At 38.4% G+C, this 20,673-nt stretch overlaps 1 protein-coding gene across 15 annotated transcripts in view; it reads right to left on the reverse strand.

Annotated features, from left to right (window-relative positions):
* Nucleotides 1-20,673, reverse strand: part of R3HDM1 (R3H domain containing 1) — a 66,115-nt gene that overhangs the window by 37,054 nt on the left and 8,388 nt on the right. For all 15 annotated transcript variants that reach the window (XM_042877743.1, XM_042877737.1, XM_042877733.1 and 12 more), the window contains exons 2-3: nt 5,355-5,560; nt 4,308-4,518 (exon numbers count right to left, since the gene is read on the reverse strand). In XM_042877743.1, the coding sequence (XP_042733677.1) occupies nt 4,308-4,478 (171 nt within the window). In that variant the 5' untranslated portion in view covers nt 4,479-4,518; nt 5,355-5,560. The remainder of the gene's footprint in view (nt 1-4,307; nt 4,519-5,354; nt 5,561-20,673) is intronic.

Consider the following 20,673-nt stretch of genomic DNA (forward strand, 5'->3'; position numbering starts at 1 on the left):
GAAAAGAGTCCGGCCTCGCCATTCTGCCCCCCACACCTTAGATATTTATAGACCTGGATCAGGTCCCCTCTCAGTCTCCTTTTGTTTGACAGGTTTTTAACAGCAGAGTTTGAACAAACTCCAATGATAGCTATGCAGGCACAGAGGCACTCACAGTGCTGTAACATAGTTTAAGTACTGGTTTCACTCTGCAACTCAAACTGATGAATATACAAGCCTTTAATAGAACTGGTTTCACTAAGAGTAAGCCTAATATTTGTATGTGAAAAATAACATCCATAACACCATTTCAGATCTTGTTTAACGGACAATATTCCATTTTATGAAAAGCTATGAAAGAAGAACAGCTATTTTCTGTCACTTTCCTCAAGTATCAAGTGTCTTTCTTGCCCCAGCTTCAGTGAAGAGCAGAAGGGCTTCTCATTTAAATATTGCTCACTTACTGTGTAAAGGACTTTAAATAGCTGCACTGAAAGCAAACTGAACTGCTACCTCTTTAAAAGAAAAAAAAGAGCTTGCTGAGATTTTGAGCAAAGACAGTTCAGCTTTTCCTATACCTTCAACAATAGAGACAGCCTTGTTGGTGTCTGAAAAACATTCTGTCCTTCTATCAGCTCTGCTAAAAGTATGCATAGTTGCATACTATGCATATGCAAGATGATTGGACCCAGATCCTTACTTGTACAAAACTGGAGCAGCGGAGAATAATCACATCGCCATTGGAGTTCCAGGACAGGAACATGTTGTAGCTCCATGAATTTTTAGTTCTGCTCCAATTCCTGTATTGCCTAAGTTTTGCTCCTATACTGCATCTTTACATTCTCATTTGTGAAAACCAAACATTTTTTAGCTGCTTTAGAGTATCTAATTCATAGTGAGTTAGGCAACTTTATAAAGCTCTGAAAGAGTTTTACCAACCTGAGAAAACACTGTGTTAATGAAAGATTAAAAATATATTTATGCCCCATAATTAGTAATTTTGGACAGGATATCAAGACACCTTAAAAGCAAGTGTTACAAAAAAAAATTGCATAATGAAAACATTGATCAGTTTTTTGTCTTAAAGAAGAAAACTGTTGAGATGAAGTACTATGCTTCATTTCCAACTAATTAAAACAATGCAATCAGCAAAGTAAAAACGGAAGTTAAGATCGCTTACCAAACACATACAGTCAAATACAACCAGGGGCTTTCAGAGGAAGTAGCTGACAATTTTTTCCTAACTACCCCACACTTCAATTACACCAAATACAAAGTAAAGGTCTGGCACATTAACATGCCTTCCTCTGTCATTCTGTGCTATAAAGAAACTGGATAAAATCAGGTCAGGCACAAGAAGGCAAACACAGAAGCGTGAAGAATCTTGAGAAAAGGTCTGTGTATTTCTGATTTACTGCTTGGACATTTCAGAGGACAGACACTCGTGGCAGACCTGAACAAAAGAGGTTTTTACCTTTCTACTAAACTGACTTTAAAACCACTTAAGTGTTAGAGTCCTACCTAACGATTGTACATAGCTTTGCAATGACAGAAAAAAACAGCATGATCTATGGTTACTTGCTGTCCTGCACTGGTGAGTTCTGACAGCAATTTTCCATGACACAGGAGAAGGTGACTAATGATCAAAATTGGAAAAATAGTTTCACCATTGGCTACAGAAGCATTTTCAACAGTTCAAAAGCTGAACAGAGTCTATCCAATCATGGGCCTATTAAAAATCAGTAAGTCACATTCTGGAAACAAAGACAGGTTAAAATCTGAAGAGACCAAGACAGCTGAGAATGAGGCAAAGAAAGACTTCAGAGAGCTCAGCTGAGGAACAGAGAAACAAGAGGTCTGTGCCACTCTTACACTACTTAAAAAGATTGGGAAAGATACCCCTGTACTCTAATGAGACACTTTTCACATTCCCATTGTACATGACAGCAAATTGGTTACTAGTGCACAACATCTCAAAAGTCTAGAATTTAGTGAAAGCTGTTTGTCAAAATATAATGGCCTGTTACTCAAACTACAGAGACCCAGAAGCATACAAACTGTGATAGGTTTAGGAACAATCGTAGCTAGTTTCTTACTTGATTGTAAAGAAATTAAATTGCAACTTAGAAAGCAAATGTGTAACATATATATTTGCACTATCAGCTACCATAGCACAAGTGACATTAACTTTTACAGACTGCAGTTACACACAGTTGTGAAGCCCTACACTCACTAGGCTCCAGTCACAACTGACTGTGTCCCTACTACTCCTGAAATCAGTGCTCTCAGACAACTAGCTTGATTTTTAATTACACCATTCATGTAATGGCAGTGTTCTGGTTCTGATGGAGACTCCTGGACACAACACCCACATTAATACTAAGTGAAAGACAGTAGAACTGTCTGCATCAAAAAGATGTTTTCTTTACATAGCTGTAGAGTTCCTGGTGTGTATGCTATGTGCAGGCTACATAATTATCTCTGCCACCCAAGAACAAAACCAACCAACCAAAACCTCTGCCAAAGAAGCCAGAGGTAAAAGCAAAGCTCGTAACCACGGACAGTTTCATTTCTCTGTGCAGGAATGCCTGTTTGCAGAAAGACAATCTGCCACTTGAGCCTCATAAGCTTCTACACTACTTGTTGAATGAGAAAATGTGAATGAGATTCTTCCAAGTTACTGAACTGCTGGAAATCACACACATTCATTTTTCGTGATGACTACTGGAACGTTCCACTGATTAAAGAGATTACCAGCTTTAATATCTTCCCATGTTTCAGTAGTTGCTTCTCATATGTTACAGGCAAAGTACTTCATTTTAAGGACTTCATTTTTCCATAAAGCTATCTGTTTACACTGATACCAGCTTTAATAAAGTCAGGAGATATTAAAGAGTAGAACTGTGTTATTACAGTAGTTGACAAGATTCATTTGGAAGCAAATAAAACTAGCAGATAAGGCTTACTTCACTCAGCAGAATATTGAATTGCTAGTCATGAACAAAGCTAGTCCCAAAAGAAAGTTTTATTCAATTCTCAGTAACAGGAATCTAATAAGCCACTCTCCTGTTTTTGCAGCCCACAAAAGAATACTGGCATACTCCATACCCTCATCACCATTTTTACCATATATATTTTTTTTTTTCCACAGATGGAAGAATTCTTATAGAAAGTTAATTTCTTCTCCAACACAAGCTTCTATGTCTTCTTAGAAATCTGACTCTTTTTCTAGGCCTCAGCCAGGAGTCAGCCAGTTTATCCCATGCGACAGTCCCATCTTTTGGGGCTCCTGAGCTTACACAGTACGAATCTCAGAGGTATCAAATACGCTGCCACACGTCCTTAACTGGTGCTAACACTGGTGTGTTCACTTTCTTAATACAAGATGATTTCACAGTATTTACCTCCTGTACATCTTACTCAAAATTTGATGCCACAAGTTTCTGTAGGTGTATCTCCTACCTTGCAAAGATCATATATTTATACATACCTACTTTCCTGTTAGGACAACCTAACCTTTCCAACCTGACAGCTTGCACACCACAGCTGTCAAGTGGGGGAATACTGAGGAAAAGGGAAGGTGCATAAGTACTGGCTGCGTCCAAGATGGGATGAAAACTCACTGTTTCCCTCCCCACTGATGCAGGGAGAATAGCTGGGAGAATAGCTGGACCCAGATTGCTGATTTGATTCCTCTAATATCCAGGACTTGGATCACTGACATCTGATTACTTCAGCCTCATGCAGGACAGCTATTCTGTAAGAGTTAAACCTGAGCCACCCATAGCTCAGAATCCCTGGGTTGGCCACTCCTGTTCAGGGTAGGCATGCTGAGCTGTTCTGTAGTGCTTTATCCATACTACCAACACTCAATATTTCAGTGTCTTGAACAAATCCTATTATTCTATATAGTGTATTCTCAATACAGCAAATTCTCTGAAATACAGACAATATTCAGCAACAGCTGAAGATGTTTGAACTGCCAAGTTTTCCTCTTGTTCTGCTATAATAGAAAAGCCTTGACTTAGCTTCACATGTGCACTCATGAAAACATAAATAACAGACAACCTGTCTGGTTCCTGTGAAAACCACTTATCCAAATCAATCAAAAATGACTGACCTTTATATATATATATATGTTTATGTTAAATATATATGTTTATTTTATATATATATATATATATAACATAAACAAAGAAGTGAACAAAAGTTCTATTGATCTGTGTCAAAGCAACATGTAAGGAGATCATGACAAAAATGAGAACACAATTAGAAAGACTCATTTAACACAATACATCAGTGAAAAATAAAGAGAAAAAGCTTCTTACCGGCATATTGTTTTTGCTATCAGGGCAATTTTCATCCTTTTCCACTTGAATCTGCTCTTGACTTCCTGATTTTATAAGGTTTTCAACTGGATCTGTATCTTTAAATTCAGCTTCTGAACCCTTCATTGCATCAGTTTCATCTTTTACAGTAAGAATATCAGACATCCTCATTAGAAAAGATTATTTTAAAATTCTACAAGAAACACGGAACCTTCAGGACAAAGAAAAAGTGAATCACTGAGTAGTTGTTTTTTTTTTTTTTTAAAGAAATACACATACCTAAGCAGCTATCCAAAATAAAGTTATTTTGCTGTGAAGATTTGCTTTCCTATTACATTCTTCTTGTCTCATATCAGAAGCAAGGAGTGATCATTTTTCATTTTACCACTTCTATCAGAAGCACATCATGCCACACTTTCTATATGAGAGAACTAAGCACCACACTGTTGGATGACACTTGCAGATTTTCCTTTCTGTATTTTAAAAACAAATTTCTTAAGCATTCCAATGCTCCAAATCAAGTTAGGTTCCAATAGAAACAAGGAGAGATTTACTGATTTGAAAGGAAGAAAGAATTACACATAAAGAGTTGAGAGTAAGTAGATAAATTACAATGAACCAAGCGTGCAAACACAGATGAGTTTCATTGAAATTTTAAGCTTTCTAATTGTCAGTAAACAATGGGACAGGTTCCAAATGCAGGAGCTCTCTTACACATTACATGTAGTGAAAATAGCCTTGATGTTAAATTAAATACTCTCTCAGAAGTAAAGATAGACAGAAACAGCAATTACTATGAAAATTATCAACAGTTATTAGTAACGATCAATTATATAAAGAGAACTCTAATGATTAGAGCCAATAATGGAACCACTCTAATTTTCCCAACGAAATACTAAATATAATTTATTCCCATTACTTAATTGGAGTAGAAGATGTAAAACCAAGAATATTCAATTTCTTTAAGAAAACAAACACTACGTTCTACACGCTTCAAGCCTTCAAATAATGTACAGAAAAGTCTAAGTAAGTATTTGGATTTATTACCTGATGTGTCCTACAGTTTGGGGATTGTGGTTTCCCACAAAAATAAAATAGAATAATCCAAAGTTCCTTTTCACAGTTGTCAACGAAGATGTCAGTTGTAATGAACCATCTGGAATCTGGCAGGAGTCCCATGTCCTTATCCCCAGTGTAAAGTCCCGGACAGAACGATGTTGTCTTGAATCAGCAAGAACATCCCTTTCAAACGCCTAAATAAATAAACACATTAAAAGTATTGACAACTGAAACACACAATGATTTTATTTAGGGGTAGGGAGGGGTGTGACCAATCCAAAAACTTGAATATCCATTTAAAGAAAAAAAGCACGTTTCTCACATGTATTCATGCTACTTGCTTTGCCTGTAGCAGCAGTAATAGTTTTCATCAGACTTGCATTTCAGTGCTGCAGAGTTACAAAGTAGTCATAATAAGCTTTCTGTTGGCATCCCAGTGAAACTATTCCTATCAAGAAGGTATCTTCCCAAAGTCTGAAAAAGACAGTTAACAAGAAGCCCAGCAGGTGTGGAGGAGCAACAGGCCATGAAAGCTCAGAAAACCCTCTAAGTATAAGCAATTCTCTCTTCATTGTTGTTAATCTACAAGCACAGTACATAATCTATATTTCAGGCATCTGGAATTGTAGAAGATACTTTTATTCAACTCAAGTACGTGCCCTTGATCAGGTTTTACAAATTTCTAGAACACCGACAAAGTTCCATCTTCCTTCTTTGCAGATTTGCCTTCCTGAGAAAGAAATAATGCCACCACCCACAAGGGTGTGTGTTTGAAGGGGCAGGCAACAACAGCTATCAAATACCAAACAAAATGTACCCCAGGGATGTGGCAGAAATATCCCAAAGCCAAGAACTGCAGCTCAACTCTGAAAGACATGCTGAAATAAAGCTTACCAGGATCTCTGTACTGTGTTCCCCAAACACATATCTCACAACTATTCCGGGGCTTATCATAAAAGCAGTACAAATGACAGTGAACACCAAGAATACCTTCTGTTACCCCAGCTCAACTACTCAATTTCCGTGTGACTAACAGGATAATTAGAACAGTTTCAGGAAAACAAACCAACAAGTGAAAAACATCCAAACGTTTAAAGTGAAATGAGAAACAAATGAGCCATTTCTTCTGTGGTTATGAAGAATTTCAACCAATGTAAGTACAGAATCCGCACTAAGCCATCCCCTTTCAACACGAGGAGCTGCAGTACATGCAGGAAGATGGGGCCAAAAGACATATCCTGAAGATCTTCAGTGCCTCCCACAATGCTGCATCTTAGCTCAAAGGGATGTGAAAAATGCTGTGTGCTACGAGATTGCTAGAATGAGATTAATAGCAATCTTCTGTGGCCATGTGACAGTGCCCAGCCTTTCAGCAGTTCGACTGCTTTGTCAATATCACCATTCTGCAACTGGTTTCACATAAATTCATGTCACAGAAGCTAGCTAAATACAGAACTCTACGTTATAAGAGAAAAAGCCATATCCTGTTTCAACAACTACCTGCAGAACTGAAGTTGGCAAGTAGGATTTACAACGAAACAAAAGAAAGCAAACACTTCACATTCCACAACAGTAAGTCTCACCAGCTTGTAAACAAATTGCTTTGTATATAATAAGATATTAAATCCTTATCCTGGAAAATGGTGACTGTAAAAACAGCCCAAGGCAGCACTTCACATTGTACAAGCATGAAATGAAAAACTGTATTCCTGGCCTCCTCACCACCCCCTAAAAAGAACCAAAAGCCATCACCCTGCAAAAGAGATTTGGCGAGGAAAGATTTTAAGTGATCATTTAAACAGCATTTGACATTTCACTTCTCCTCCTTAACTGCTAAGGGATGGATCTTAATCCACGCTCACTCATCGCTCGAGTATCCGAGCTGCACTTGTGCCTCAGCACCACTGAGCGGATGGCAGCGGTGTGCAGAGCGAGGCAACACACAGACCGTGTTCCCCAGCCACAGATCAGTTTCAGATCTCAAGCAACAGAGTTTGATAAATACAAGATACTACAGATGCTTGGGCTTAAGGAAGCATGGAAAATAAAGAGGCCTGGCCGTGTTTTCAAAACATCAAATCGTTAATGGAGGGGAAAGGATTAGAGATGAAAGAACAAGCTGGAAATAAAAGATGACAGAAACGCAGGGAAGGATAAGCGGAGCTGTTGAGTTGCTGAGTTTGTTTTCCAGACAATCCAGATGGTGATTTAAGACTTAGGAAGGCGCTCACACAAACCTTCGACGTTTACACAATTTGAATACAGATGCTTTTCAGTTTAACTGACAGCATTTAAATCACATTTAGAAGAAGTGTTTTAAAAGATTACAGGCTGAAGAAAAAAAGATTATATCCAGTTGCACATATAATCCCAGAAATTAAAGTCTAATTTACCTCCTACACACTACCCGGGTCACAAGTGCAATGACAGTAATCAGTATTGCCTCCATACATATTGGAAGTTCTTTATTTCTTTACTTTTCCCAAGTCCACTTTGGTCTCTTTGCAACACCATTTTAAAAACATATACCAAAAAGGGTTACCAGCATTCACCTCAGTGCAACTCATACTGCAAAGATCTATGCACTTGCTTTTGGCAATCCAGAAGATTAGTACATAAAAAAATCCTTGTTTTCTAAAGCAACCTAACTGCAAATAATCCTATCAATTGCTATGAACAGATTTATCAACTGCAGATAGATTTAAAGCCTGCCAATTTAGCCTCTGATTCAGATTAACAGCAACAGATACAAACAGAAAACTGAATCTTGGCCTACCTAATTTTTCCTTAAAAAACAAACAAACAAACAAACAAAAAACCCACCAGGGATTCACTGAAATCCATAGGGCAATCTTGTGATTTGTGAGCCACAAGAGTGAGTTACTTGGATAGCATCCCACCACCAAAGTTCCTTATAATTCAGACAAATTCATAGCTGAGATCATTCAATTCTAGTTTCTATTATTACACAGGTTGGATTAAACAGACTTAAGTATTTTTATGCGCTGCAACAGACCACAGACACCCTTCTGAACAGTCCAGACAACATATAAGTTGAAATGCACACTCTTCCCCTTCTTCATCATCAAGATAACAGTATACCACAGATCACCTAAATTCTTTCATTTCTCCTTCTGAAAAGCAGTAATCACTTAGTCCAGTCAATTGTTCTGAACGTGCCCCTTTTCAGAGGGAAAACTGCCGTTATAGGTTGTGAGATGAAAGCCTTGTGCAAGGAAGGCATACACTTTTCAGTCAGAAAAATAAAAAAAACATCAATGCTGTGCTTTTACTGCCTTCTTTTCTGTAATCCAAAGTGCAAGTGACTAAAAAAGACATCAAAAGAAGTCATTAAGCAAAACTACTGAATTTTATGACAGAATCATGACACACATAAAACCACTGGATCTTCTGTTTCAGTTTCTGACTTGAAAACCATCATTTGCAAAGTGCTAAATTGACTTGTAATGAGTGAGGATATTTCTGGGAACAGGATCTACTCAACTTAATCCAATTTCTGTAATAGGCATCAAGACTCCTATCTGCTCCTTGTTAGGCAATGAAGATAAAGATAGGAAGCTTTGCTCTGCCCAGGATGGAAGAAATTGATTCTTTTGAAAAGATGAAGAGAAAAGGTGATTTTCCATTCTTCTTGGAAGCAATTATTGATATCATGATGGTGAAAAAACCAAAAACACATCAAAAATAAACAACAATACAGCACAGCTGACAAAATAACTGGTATCCATCAAATACAGGGCAGGAAATTGGATTAGAAGTGTGGGGGGTTGAAATCTACATTCAACATACAAAGCAGATACACTGCCAGTAAAATGGGCAAATGAAAATTTACTTCTTAAATAAGCTTATGCTCATCAGCTATTTCAACAAGTCTAAAGAATATCTGCTGCTGTGTACAATATCTATCTCATTTTTGTTAGTTTTAAGTAGTTTATCCCCTAATCTGATAGTCAAAATCACAGTCAGCACTAAATTCCCAGTTAGGATTGCTGCAAGTGATTTGAAAATCTCCAAACAGCGTGCAATTGTTTACCTTGTCTCAGTGCCCAACAGTTGCTCTAGTTTATACAGTTACATTTATCCCCAGGAGTCAGAAGTTGCTTTAACTGTATTATCTGAGTAGAAAAGGCTGGAACTCAGTTACCTGTGTGTTGTATCCCTTAGGACAGACACTCAAGTTCATGTTAAACAGTATGGAGGAAAAAAAAAGTAGAAAAGAGCATATTAGAGTCTGAGGCAGGAATGACTGGGAGCTTCTGACCATCCTAGACCAGCTCGCAGTCCTAGGAAAGACAGGTGAGATACAACACCAACAGCAGCTGGGAAAAAGTAATTGCAAACGTTCAGGCACAGAGACAGGCAGGAAGCTAGTCCGGTATTTGCCCCAGCTTTTCATGTGTATGTTGAAAGTGTATTCCTTTGCTACACAGTTGCTGTGCATTTTCCACATACAAACAGAAATTGATTTTCCCTGGTATGTCTGCATTTCCTGTAAGTGCTCAGAGAACACTTCATAATTCCAAAGACTCCACGGCTTTCAGCAGAAGAAATCCGGGTAAGATGAACATACAGAATTTTGCTGATCAGCAATCGGGACTCCTCCCATCACTGCTATGAGAACCATCTTCACCATCAGATGAAGTAAAGAGACAGAGAATAGAAGACTTGCCATACAACAAGAGCTTTTCCAGATATTTTTCATCTCAATTATTTTAGGCAAAATTTAAATACAATATAAACATATTTAAGTTAGCATCATAACCTCAGGGTTTGTATGAGTAGAAGAAACATCCGTCTGCCTGACTAACCAAAAACACAAAGGACTCACTAATGTTTCTTTGTTAGAATGAAAGGGAAAAATGTTTATGCCTTAAGCAAAAAGATATTGATCAAAATTATCTCATTCTTATGAGAATACAAATTACAGCTATAACTGAAAGAATTATTGCTTCTAGCTACTGCTTAGATCTCTGAAGTTGTTGGACAAACTCAACATGGAACTACTTAATTTTAGCCAGTAAGACTAATACTTTGGGCAGGTAAATCATCAAATAAACTCAGTGGTGCTACCAAGGGAAGGTCGTCTTTTTTCCTTTCTCTCCCTGTACTTCTGCCCATGCTGCTGGGGCACAGTTCCACCTTTACACCAACTCCCATGGCTGCTAAACTTTTCCATGCTGTGATTCAACAGCAAGTGACTGAAAACCATCAAGCTCTTTTGCTAGGGTAAGATTTTGCTGGCTACTGAGTTACAGTGGTGCACAGAGGAGTTGTTACTCGTGCTAGTCTGCATCAAGTTAGCAACAAAAGGAACAGAGAGAGAACTGCTCCTCCCTCCTTTTATAGAGGCAAGTTTTGTGTCAGCAGTACCACAGTGGTCAATTAAGGACACTGTTCAATAGCATCAGTGCAATTATCTATGTGGAGATGTAGATTAATATTTTTGGATAAAAACAAAACCAACCATCTATTAACCAACAGTCAGTTGATGATTCCCAAGACAACAGGCAAGATGACTGGCACCTGCCTTAGGAGCAGACTAAGTCCCTTCTGGGAAATTCTCCCTAGGAGAGGGGCAGAAAGCAGAAAGGAGAACAGAAAGAATAAACGGAAAGGAAAATAATCAAAAAGATATAATCCTGAAGCTCCCAACTTGGAGAGTAAAGGATTGCAGCGGGAGCCACAATTCTCCCTCCTGCCAACAGGGCAGGCAACGCTCACAGATGCTCTGAGAGCAACAGGGCAGGCTCTGCAATCCATGTTTTGCTCTCCTTCTCTCACAGCTTTACCACTGCAGTCCATGGGTTCAAAGGCTTTTTGAATTCACTGCACAGATTTTATGAAAACACAGCAGTTGACCTAATAACTAACATTTAGCATAAAATTCAAAGCAAATGTGTACATTTATCAAATAAAGAAATTGGAATTGTTGACAGCCAGCTGCTCCCATCTTCCAGACAGCCAACAAGTAATTCTGCACATACTTCCTACATGATCTCCTATGTTCTAAGGTTGAGAACCATCAAATGATTTAAAAAGAAGCAAGGAATGTTGGGCTCCTTATTCAACAATGATATGCAGAAATGACTAATAGTGCAGCATTTGAATAAGAACATCCTCCATTTTTTTGAAAGTGTGAATCAAAAAACAAGTTGATTGTTTATATTTATGTACTAAAAAAATGCTGTAGAAATGAATCCATGATTCACTGACCTTAATACATACGATTGACAGATAAATACTTTTCCCAATACTACACTCTACAGTTTGTTTTTTTAAACCTTGTACAGAGTTAACATTGGAATGCTATTTATTGCATTAGCATTAGAAGACACTAATTGAATCAAATAAGAAGTAAGCTACTTACTAACCAGATTTTCCAAAAAACAGCAAGATGATGGATGGGAATATAAAAGAATGACATGGAGCTACTCTGCCTCTTCAAAATTAACCTCTGCCAGAAGGGTGCTAATACAACAGCAAAAGCTGGGAGAATGTTTTTACATCTTAAATACGCCTCCTCAGTGGTGTCAAAGCTCACACAGACCTTCAGTGGCTCCACTATTGACTTTTTTGTAATTATTATTCTGAGTAATACTGAACAACAGCTGGCCGACAGTGGTAAAAGAATGTCAAGTTAACGCGTTGAGGAATATAGCTGTGTACAGGAGAATAAGGAATTTAGCAACTAGCAAGGCTAACGTGACCCTTCACTTATAAACTTAAAAATTCCATCCTAGAAAAAGACTGACATCTGCAAAGACTGGCACCATACAGTGCTGCAGTTATGTTGAGCACTGGATCCTCAGCAGTAAGCCAGAGTGGGATCCCTCTGCATGCAGCACTGCTGTTCTCTTATTAGTTCTCTTCTTGGACTTCATTTTGGATTGTTAGGATACAATCAGAGCAAAGTACATCCAAGGATGTAAACAATTTTGTCTGGGTTCCTCATGGTGTGGGAAACAGTCCTCATAATTCAAGCACCGCTACTGCATAAGGCAACAAAAAGGTTCTGCCAGGCAGCTTCTAAATCCAGCAGGCTTCAGGTGTTTTTGCATGGTGTGAAAACATGCATTTTTAATAGAAGTAATTCTGACCATCAAAATCATTTTTGAAAAAGAAAGGAGAGGGCATACCATGATACTGCCTGACCAAAGTTCAGTCCATGTGTTTAGAGCTCCTTACAAAATTACAATTCTAGCTTTGAACAATCTATGTTGGATGAAAATGTGTTACAAAACAACTCAGTGGCTGGTCCACTCTAACGGCAGCAGTAATATTAAGCAGCCTATCCCAGATACTTAAAACTGTAACAACATCAGGAACTGTTCTGCTCCCACCTTTACTTTTGGGCTGAAGAGGGAGACAGAGGGAAAGAAACATTTTTGGAAACAGCCTTCAAGCCAGATACTGAAACTGTTTTTGCTATCATTGTCTCACAGGAAAACAACTGCAAAGGTCAGCTTAGAGTAGCAGACAAAAGCCATTTTAGCCTGAACATTATAGAATTAACCTCTCAAAAACCATATACTTCAGAAATAGAAAAGCATTAGGCCAGAGGAAAATAAGCACTGAATAACTAAGCCTCTCGCTGAACAGCATGCTTGTCTCAAGAGGAAAAAGCTACTAGAAATGCTTGCGAAAGGCAACTAAATTGCCTTTAATTTTGCTAACATTGTTCTGTTGGCCTGCGAGGTGAAATGAATGCCCTTCTCACATGACATTGCTGTACCAGCAAAATCTCTACAGATACAACTATGCTGACAAAGATTTGGCTGGCTTAGCAAACATCGTTCGGAGACCTAACTGACAGCACATGCCACCTCCTGGCTCTTACACTGCTTCTACTCTGGGAGCTCCACTGCAGAGGTGTTCACAGCTCTGTACCCACACCCCACACCAACATCAAGCCATCTCCTGCTGAAAACAAACCCCAGCCCCTCACTTTCTATCCCTCTTCTGTTTCAACACATAACATCGACTTCAAAATATCAGGATTGATATTTTTCAACAATATTTTGATAAAGGTATTTTAAATAAATGAGCCAAAGCATTGCTGCTTTCAACAGATATCCTTCAAACAGCAGCTCTCTTGAAAGATGCAAACCTTCAGAAAGATACAAACGTTTGGAAAACAGGCATCCAAACTGAACACGGCAGCTCCCAATTTTAATACAGAATTAAGTTATATACTTGGAATATGTAAGTTCACATTTTTTCCTTTGGTATTTATAGATATGAGAACAGAGAATAAAAAGGGCCTCTGCAAGAGTCACAAGTTTCAACAGAAGACAGCGGAAGCAGTGGACTCCAAGTTCATAGGCCAGAACGACTCTGCTTAGGGCCAGGGATGCTACAGATTACAAAAGGAGTTTGGTAATCCAACAAGCTGTGAAGCTCCCAATAGCAGGCATTTTCCACCTCCCACCAGAACAAGAGTCACAGACACTGTGAATTACCACGATGGCCTATTCTCACAAAGTGTAGAAGGAAGATTCAGAGAACAAAAGAAAAAGCACACAAAACCCAACAGCAAACAACAACAGAGTGCCATTCAATTTCCCACAGGCGAATACCAACATGCTCATCTATGCGATGGTTCCTTTCCTACACAAAATCAGGGACACACGTGTTATTTGACAGCTTAAAAGATCTGCTCACTACAAATGCCAGTTAGTAACAAATCAAAGTTTTAAAACTGCCCACCTCCTAAACATTAATCCTTTAGCAGCGCATTCAATAACATATAGAGGTAGGACAAATCATTAATTTAGAAAATCATACTAGGAAACAACATAATAAAGCTGCCTACCTTTAAAACCACATTCATCTAAACAAAAACTTAAAAACATAGGAACACATCAACACAATGTGACAATTGGTACAATATTCCCCAAAACTGTCTGTAGCGAGTTTCCATTAGATGTAACCTACTAAGAGGTTTCTTTCTCATGTTGTAATGAAAACAAACTGATGGGAATGTCAATTAAAAAAAATACATTTTGTTTATTGAAATTTCAAAATGGGTGAAAAGAGGCATAAACTACATTAAGTAGGAGTAAAATGTTAGCTTAATATTCAGGATCTTTTCTAATTCATTGTTGTACAAGAGTGAATTTGAGCCCCTTCTTGTTCAGCTTCCCTCCAGGTCGCACTTCCCCTTGCAGTCGCTGCTCCATACAGACTGGTGTGGGATCTGTAGCTTTAGTCGTCCATTTCATGGAAGTGGGAGATTGGATAAGGCTGCTAAGAGTGGGAAAGGAAGAAAGAGTGCGGAAAAATAGGAAAAAAAGAAAAACAGAGGCAGTCTATGGCGGAACATGTCCAAACACAGGTGTCATAATGTTATTATAACTGCCAATGGACAACACTTTTAATCCCTTCAGAGAGATTCCTTCACGGACACTACGTTAAAACCACAAGAAAATGAGAAATGCCTACAACAATTCAAGTTGTCCTTAAAAGATGAGAAATAATTTTTAGCTTGGTACTGGAATAGTCTTCAGGGCATCTCTGCTTCTTATTAAAATAGAAACAAGGATTTGGAGAAGGAACAATAACTACCCAAAATAGTCCTGCCTAAGAAACGTACTGTATAGATGCTCATTTGTTGTTGTGTCTACAGCTCTATGAATGTCTCTTACAGAGATTATGCCAAATACAACTGCATGTAAAAGAATACAGAAATAACTCATTAATGTGAAGTGGGAAAATAATTTGAAGTGAATGTGTTAATGTTTCTCTCAAACAAGAAAAGATACTGAAGCAATACACTTAGATTAAGTAACAACTCACATCCTGGAAAGAGGTACTGGAGCACAGGGCTAGTTTACAGGAACATCAGAACCTTAACTGATCTTCAACTCAGAGCATGCTCATGAAACTTTATCTGTTGTCAAACGCACATAATTACATTTGCAGAAAACTATCTAACAGAATAAGCACAGAAAGAGATATGCGAATATAAAGTTCCAATTCAATTTAAATTTCAAAGCAATACCACACATCAAACACACAGGAGAGATATTTGAGAGATAAATGAAAGGCTGACTAGAAAGCAATCACATACTTAATAAAGAAGGAATGAGTCTCTAGGCTTGCCCAAGAGCAAAAGATACACTACACAGAGAGCCACTTCAGAATCATTCTCCTGACAAATGAAATACTCCCTAGGTTGGCTGTACTATTGTCAGGGGAAATTATCATTAATTACTGGTTTTTATTTGTATACTCACAAAAAATTATATAATTCCATCCTGCACATAATGCAGAAGGACTCTACCTCTGCTTTCCTGCAAAACGCTCGCAGAAAGATCTCTACGCCTTTACATTTTCAGGACAGAAAAGGAGAGGAGCAAAGTCCTGGAGAAAGAGACACATGGCTAACAAACTGCAGAGCTTTAACTGGCTGTGATGTTTGCTTTTAGCAACAAGAACGAATGAAAGGGAAAATGAGGTCTTTATATATGCAATGTGGGGTACACAGCTGCTGTGTATTACTTAATCCTTCATGTTGCCCCCGGCTTTTCCCATTACTGGACATTCTCATTCATTGTGTTACTTCTAAAAAAGGATATAACCCTTTCACAGCCTTCATGCTTGCTCTACAAAATGCCTGCCCAACATATTGCATTGCTGATGGTGTGAGTGGAGGGGGGGAATATCGAGGAGAGCGAGTACAGGGAGGGAAACCATTATTAAGCTACAAATAAAACTATGGATTTACCCTTTCTACTGAAAAGATACAATGACCAGCAGTTTTGTGAAGACTGAAGAAGTAAACATAGAGACCTATGAGAAGTTGCTAATTCTAAATCAGTGTTATCTTCCGCAAAGGGAGAGCTGAAACAGAAGTTCCCAAATAACAACATTTACCCGTGAAACATCAAAAACCAAACCATAAGCCCGCTCTCATATCTGCAGAAAAACAAAGATGTTTGGAAAGCTCACGTTAAGTTGCTGTGTTATCGCCCCTAAAGAATTCTAAACACCTGTGAACACAGAAACAGGGATTCAATGCCAGGTGCCTAACGCTAGGAAAGGGGAGGCTGCAGCTAAGATGAGGAAAAGCAGCTTACTTCTCATCAGCCTCCACCCCTTAAGTGCTTTGGAGGGAAAACACTATGAAATGTGTTCATTTAAACTGAGGCCTTTATGTCAGGGCAAATCCTATTTTTCTGAAGTGCTAATTTAGTACAAGTCCTCTTTGCTGTCAGATCTTAGAATGCGCAAATCAATAGGTCAGATAAACCAAGAGTGAAAATTCCTTTCAGAGAAGGTACAGATTCCTTTCTGCAGATTCAGAACCGAATGAGCAACTGAGGAGTTGAACCAAATAAGTCCAATACAACATGCAACAAAGATCTGAACTGCAAATAAAAGTTGGGGGAAAGATGGCAGCTTTCTTTTGCTTTGTGCCAAGGGAGAGGATTCGGAAAGTTGGGTGTTTCTAATATTGTTTCAATTTATTTTTCCTTTCAAGAAAAACAAAAACAAAACCATCAAATATCTCAGCTCTGCCCCTTCGTTTGCTCCAGAAGGAGATTCTGTGGGTATATCTTGTGAGAGAAGGGAGCATATTTCACTCGAAACAGCGAGAGCAAGTTGAGATAAGTTCCTTTAGTCACAACAGCGGATTCACGGATTGTACTATAAACACCACCACCTCTTGATCCATGCTCCACGTTCAGCTACTGTTAAGTTCATGAGCACAGATCTATCTTTTTATGTCGCAGAGCCCTCAAGGTTAAACAAGCTCTGACTTCACATGCAGAAGTCAAGAGACAGAGGGAAGAAAAAGCAGGGGAGAAGAGGGAATGAAGGACCCTGGGAAGAACACCAGCAGTCAACACAGGATTGTTACTTTCTTGCATATCTATAAAGGAAAGCATCTCTAGTCAATTGAATCATGCAAAAGCATTATCAGGCACTAAGGAGACTAACTTAAATCACCATATTTAATATCTATGGTTAAAAAAACAACATAAACAAACAATCTTCAATTAATGCCACATAAGAGATTATTTTTTTTAAACAACCGGGGCTGAGGCCTAGAGTATCCACTTGAGAAGCATCCTGCAATATTACAGATTGGATGGTGGGCTTTGCTAGATAAACAAAAGCTTTCTCATAGATGCAGTACTAATTTTCAGAATGTTGCTAGGGCAACAGCAGGCTATAATGAGAATTCTGAATAATGAGCAGGTGGCAATATATGAAGATCTTAGGCTCCGGACTGAATTATTCATATGTACTCCTGAATACTGAGATTTATAAAAGCAATAGCCTTATTTCATCACCACAACTGCAAATGCTATATACCATGTCTAGTGTATTTATTGGAGTCCTAAACACGCTTCTCGTTATGATATGCAAGGCAAGATCACTAGGCTGAACAAAAAAGACCCATGGTTGTAGCATAAAAAGACACGAGCAGTTCTTTTGCACAAAATACTGAAATACACAACAGAAAACTGTTTTTAGTTTTGGCTTAAACAATCTGAATCTAGTTTCCTGTCAAAGACCATCCTTGTACTGATGAATGAGTAATTCCAGAGGGACAGGAACAAACAAAACAGTAATGACCTATGGAACAGACCGAGAAGAACTGGACATATTCTATCCATCATGCACTTGCATAGCACTATGCATATGGAAAAATTCCTGCTCTGGCATGGGAATCCTTATGCACTGTCTCCAGATACTCTGTTATCACACTTGAAAAGCAACGGCAGCAAGATTTGGCAGGATTTTGTCAGTTTAAAACCTTTATTCAACTCCAGCATCTCAGTGCCCTACTAGAACTTCAGAACTAATTTAAACTCCTTCACTTAGTTTTTCAGCAAAGCCTCTGATTAACTGGCCAGCAATAATCTGAGTATCTGGACAAGGTCAGCTGTGACTATTCATTTGCTCAGTATGACAGAAGGTAAGCTATTTTACTTATTTTAGAACTGAGCTGATACTTCCTGCAAGTTCAGTGAGTTCAGAAGCTGTAATGCAATATGCAAACACAAAAAAAAAAAACCCATCCTTTTCGTCAAATATCTCAGATCTCCATTTTAAACACCAATGAAATAGTAAGGAGCACTTTAATCTATGTTCTCAATATCTGGAGATTAACAGTTTATGCACTGAGATGTAAATTCATGCAGTACATGATGACTGTACATAACTGTTTGTAAGTACAAAGCTGCTTCACAAAGCTGATGTGATGAAAAAGTGTTCCAGAAGAACAGTATAGGTACATAATAAAATTATTCAGAATCATTTAGATGAACTGAGAATTCCATTATCCATGAAGTGTATCTATTTACATAAAGTACAACTGTTTTGGTTTAGCAGATTTTCAATTAATACCCACTAATTTCAGGTCAAGCTCCAGAACACACCGCACATTAAACTGTCACATTATCACATGCAACAGCCACCCAGGCCTGAATACTCCACAGAGCTAGGAATGGTTTTCAAACTGGAGTTTATTCAGTGAAATCTCACCAGAAAAAGCTGATATCAAAGCTGGTATCTGGCCAAATCTTATCAGCCATGCTTCTGAGCCAGCAAACCTTCTTGAACTCTGTTATAGCCAAACCATTTTCCTGCAGAAACCACAACTGAAGATCATTCTGTAGAGTCAGTTCAATTTGCAGAGGATTACACTATCCGACTCTTATAGTTAGTCCTTCTGAATTGTTTATAAATGAGTTACTGTGCTCTGCAGCAGCTTTTCTAAATGGGTTTAAGATCCAGTGTTAAGCAGTGCCCTGCATTGCAGTTTCATTCTGTAAATTCCTTTGTTCGACTTTCTCATCAGAGGGAGGGCAGAAGACAATTGCCTCACTGATACGACAGCCTGACTCAACAGCTGTTTAGGCATGATTCTGTATTGCTAAACTGAAAAGCCTGGTCACACAGGAAAGCAGAGAAAAATCAGCATCCCGCTGCTTCTTAATGAACACTTTTGAAAGCATATCATTAGAAGAGCAGCCTAATTGCTCAGACCCAAGCACAAGGGAGATGGAAAGCTAATTCCTCCTTTCCCCTGACTGCAAAAAAAAGGAAATAATACACACAGAGCATCAACTTCTGCCATCCTGGTACCCAGAGCTTTCAAAGATATTTCACTTTCTTAAGGAGCAGAGAGTTCTGTCAAGGAGCCAATGCAAATTTTAGCACCATGTGCCAAGCATAACCTCCTCTCTCATATCACTATCACTGAAGCAAATGGCCACACACCAAGGAAACCTACTGGGATCAAACACCGCATAAGCATCTCCCTCTTTAGAAGGGACACAATATCTATGAGTAAACATAGTGAAGGTTTCAAGCGTGACAATTTTCTTTTGCAGAGTGTGAACACAGGACAAAGACTGCCACCCATAAACCTATATTCTGAAGGACCTTGAACTCCTACCATTAATGTCTAATTAAGAAATGAACACAGCACTCTAGAACTTGATGAAGTTATCTGAAAATTTTCTGGACAACTAGTTTGGAGAAATTGCATGAAGGAAACAACAACAAAAAAAAAAGGGCCTGTATTCCCACAGGCAATGGGAACACACCAGAAAGCTCTCAGACATTCTCAGTGATACCAAATGTGGGGTAAGGAAAAAGCTTAAAGAGACGGCGACATTACAACTGAATCCTCAAGAGTCACATTTGTATTTTCAGAATATTCAAGAAAAGCAGTACTGCCAATTAACAGAATAGCTAACAGTGAGCATTAGAAGCCTGTTTTTCTCTGACCAAATGGCTTTACCTTTACAGACAGTCCAGGTCAGAAACTTGGATACAGCCTCAGAGTGCAACAGTCCACGGCTTGAGGATAATCACAATGTCCCTGATGCATTGTTTCCTTACATAGATACACCAGTTAAAATAATATACATGAAAAATTGCAATTTTATGTTTTCTACTTTAGAGGTACTTAAGGATTCTTCATTAGAATACTTATGGAACTTACCTGCATCACAGATTCGCTAAAGCAAAGGGATAAGGGGCTGGAAGGAAAGAGATCCCTTTAAAAGAAAATGCTACAAGTTCAACTGCATGAAAAGGAAAAAATACACAAATAATAATTTAACAAAACAGACTGAGCAACAAAAAGTAACATGAGTCAGAACTTGCCAACAAAAGTTTTGTGTTCCATATAAATAGAAGAACAGGAGAAAAACTCTATGGGCATATCTGAAATTGAAGTTGAAGAGTACATTCAAAGCAAAAACAAGATTCACAATGTAAGTGCTGAAAACAGCATAACCAATAACTACAGAAAATTAGAACT

The sequence above is a fragment of the Lagopus leucura genome, unplaced genomic scaffold (genome assembly GCF_019238085.1).
Source record: "Lagopus leucura isolate 7727_CA_CO unplaced genomic scaffold, USGS_WTPT01 Super-Scaffold_100019, whole genome shotgun sequence".
Classification (NCBI taxonomy): domain Eukaryota; kingdom Metazoa; phylum Chordata; class Aves; order Galliformes; family Phasianidae; genus Lagopus; species Lagopus leucura.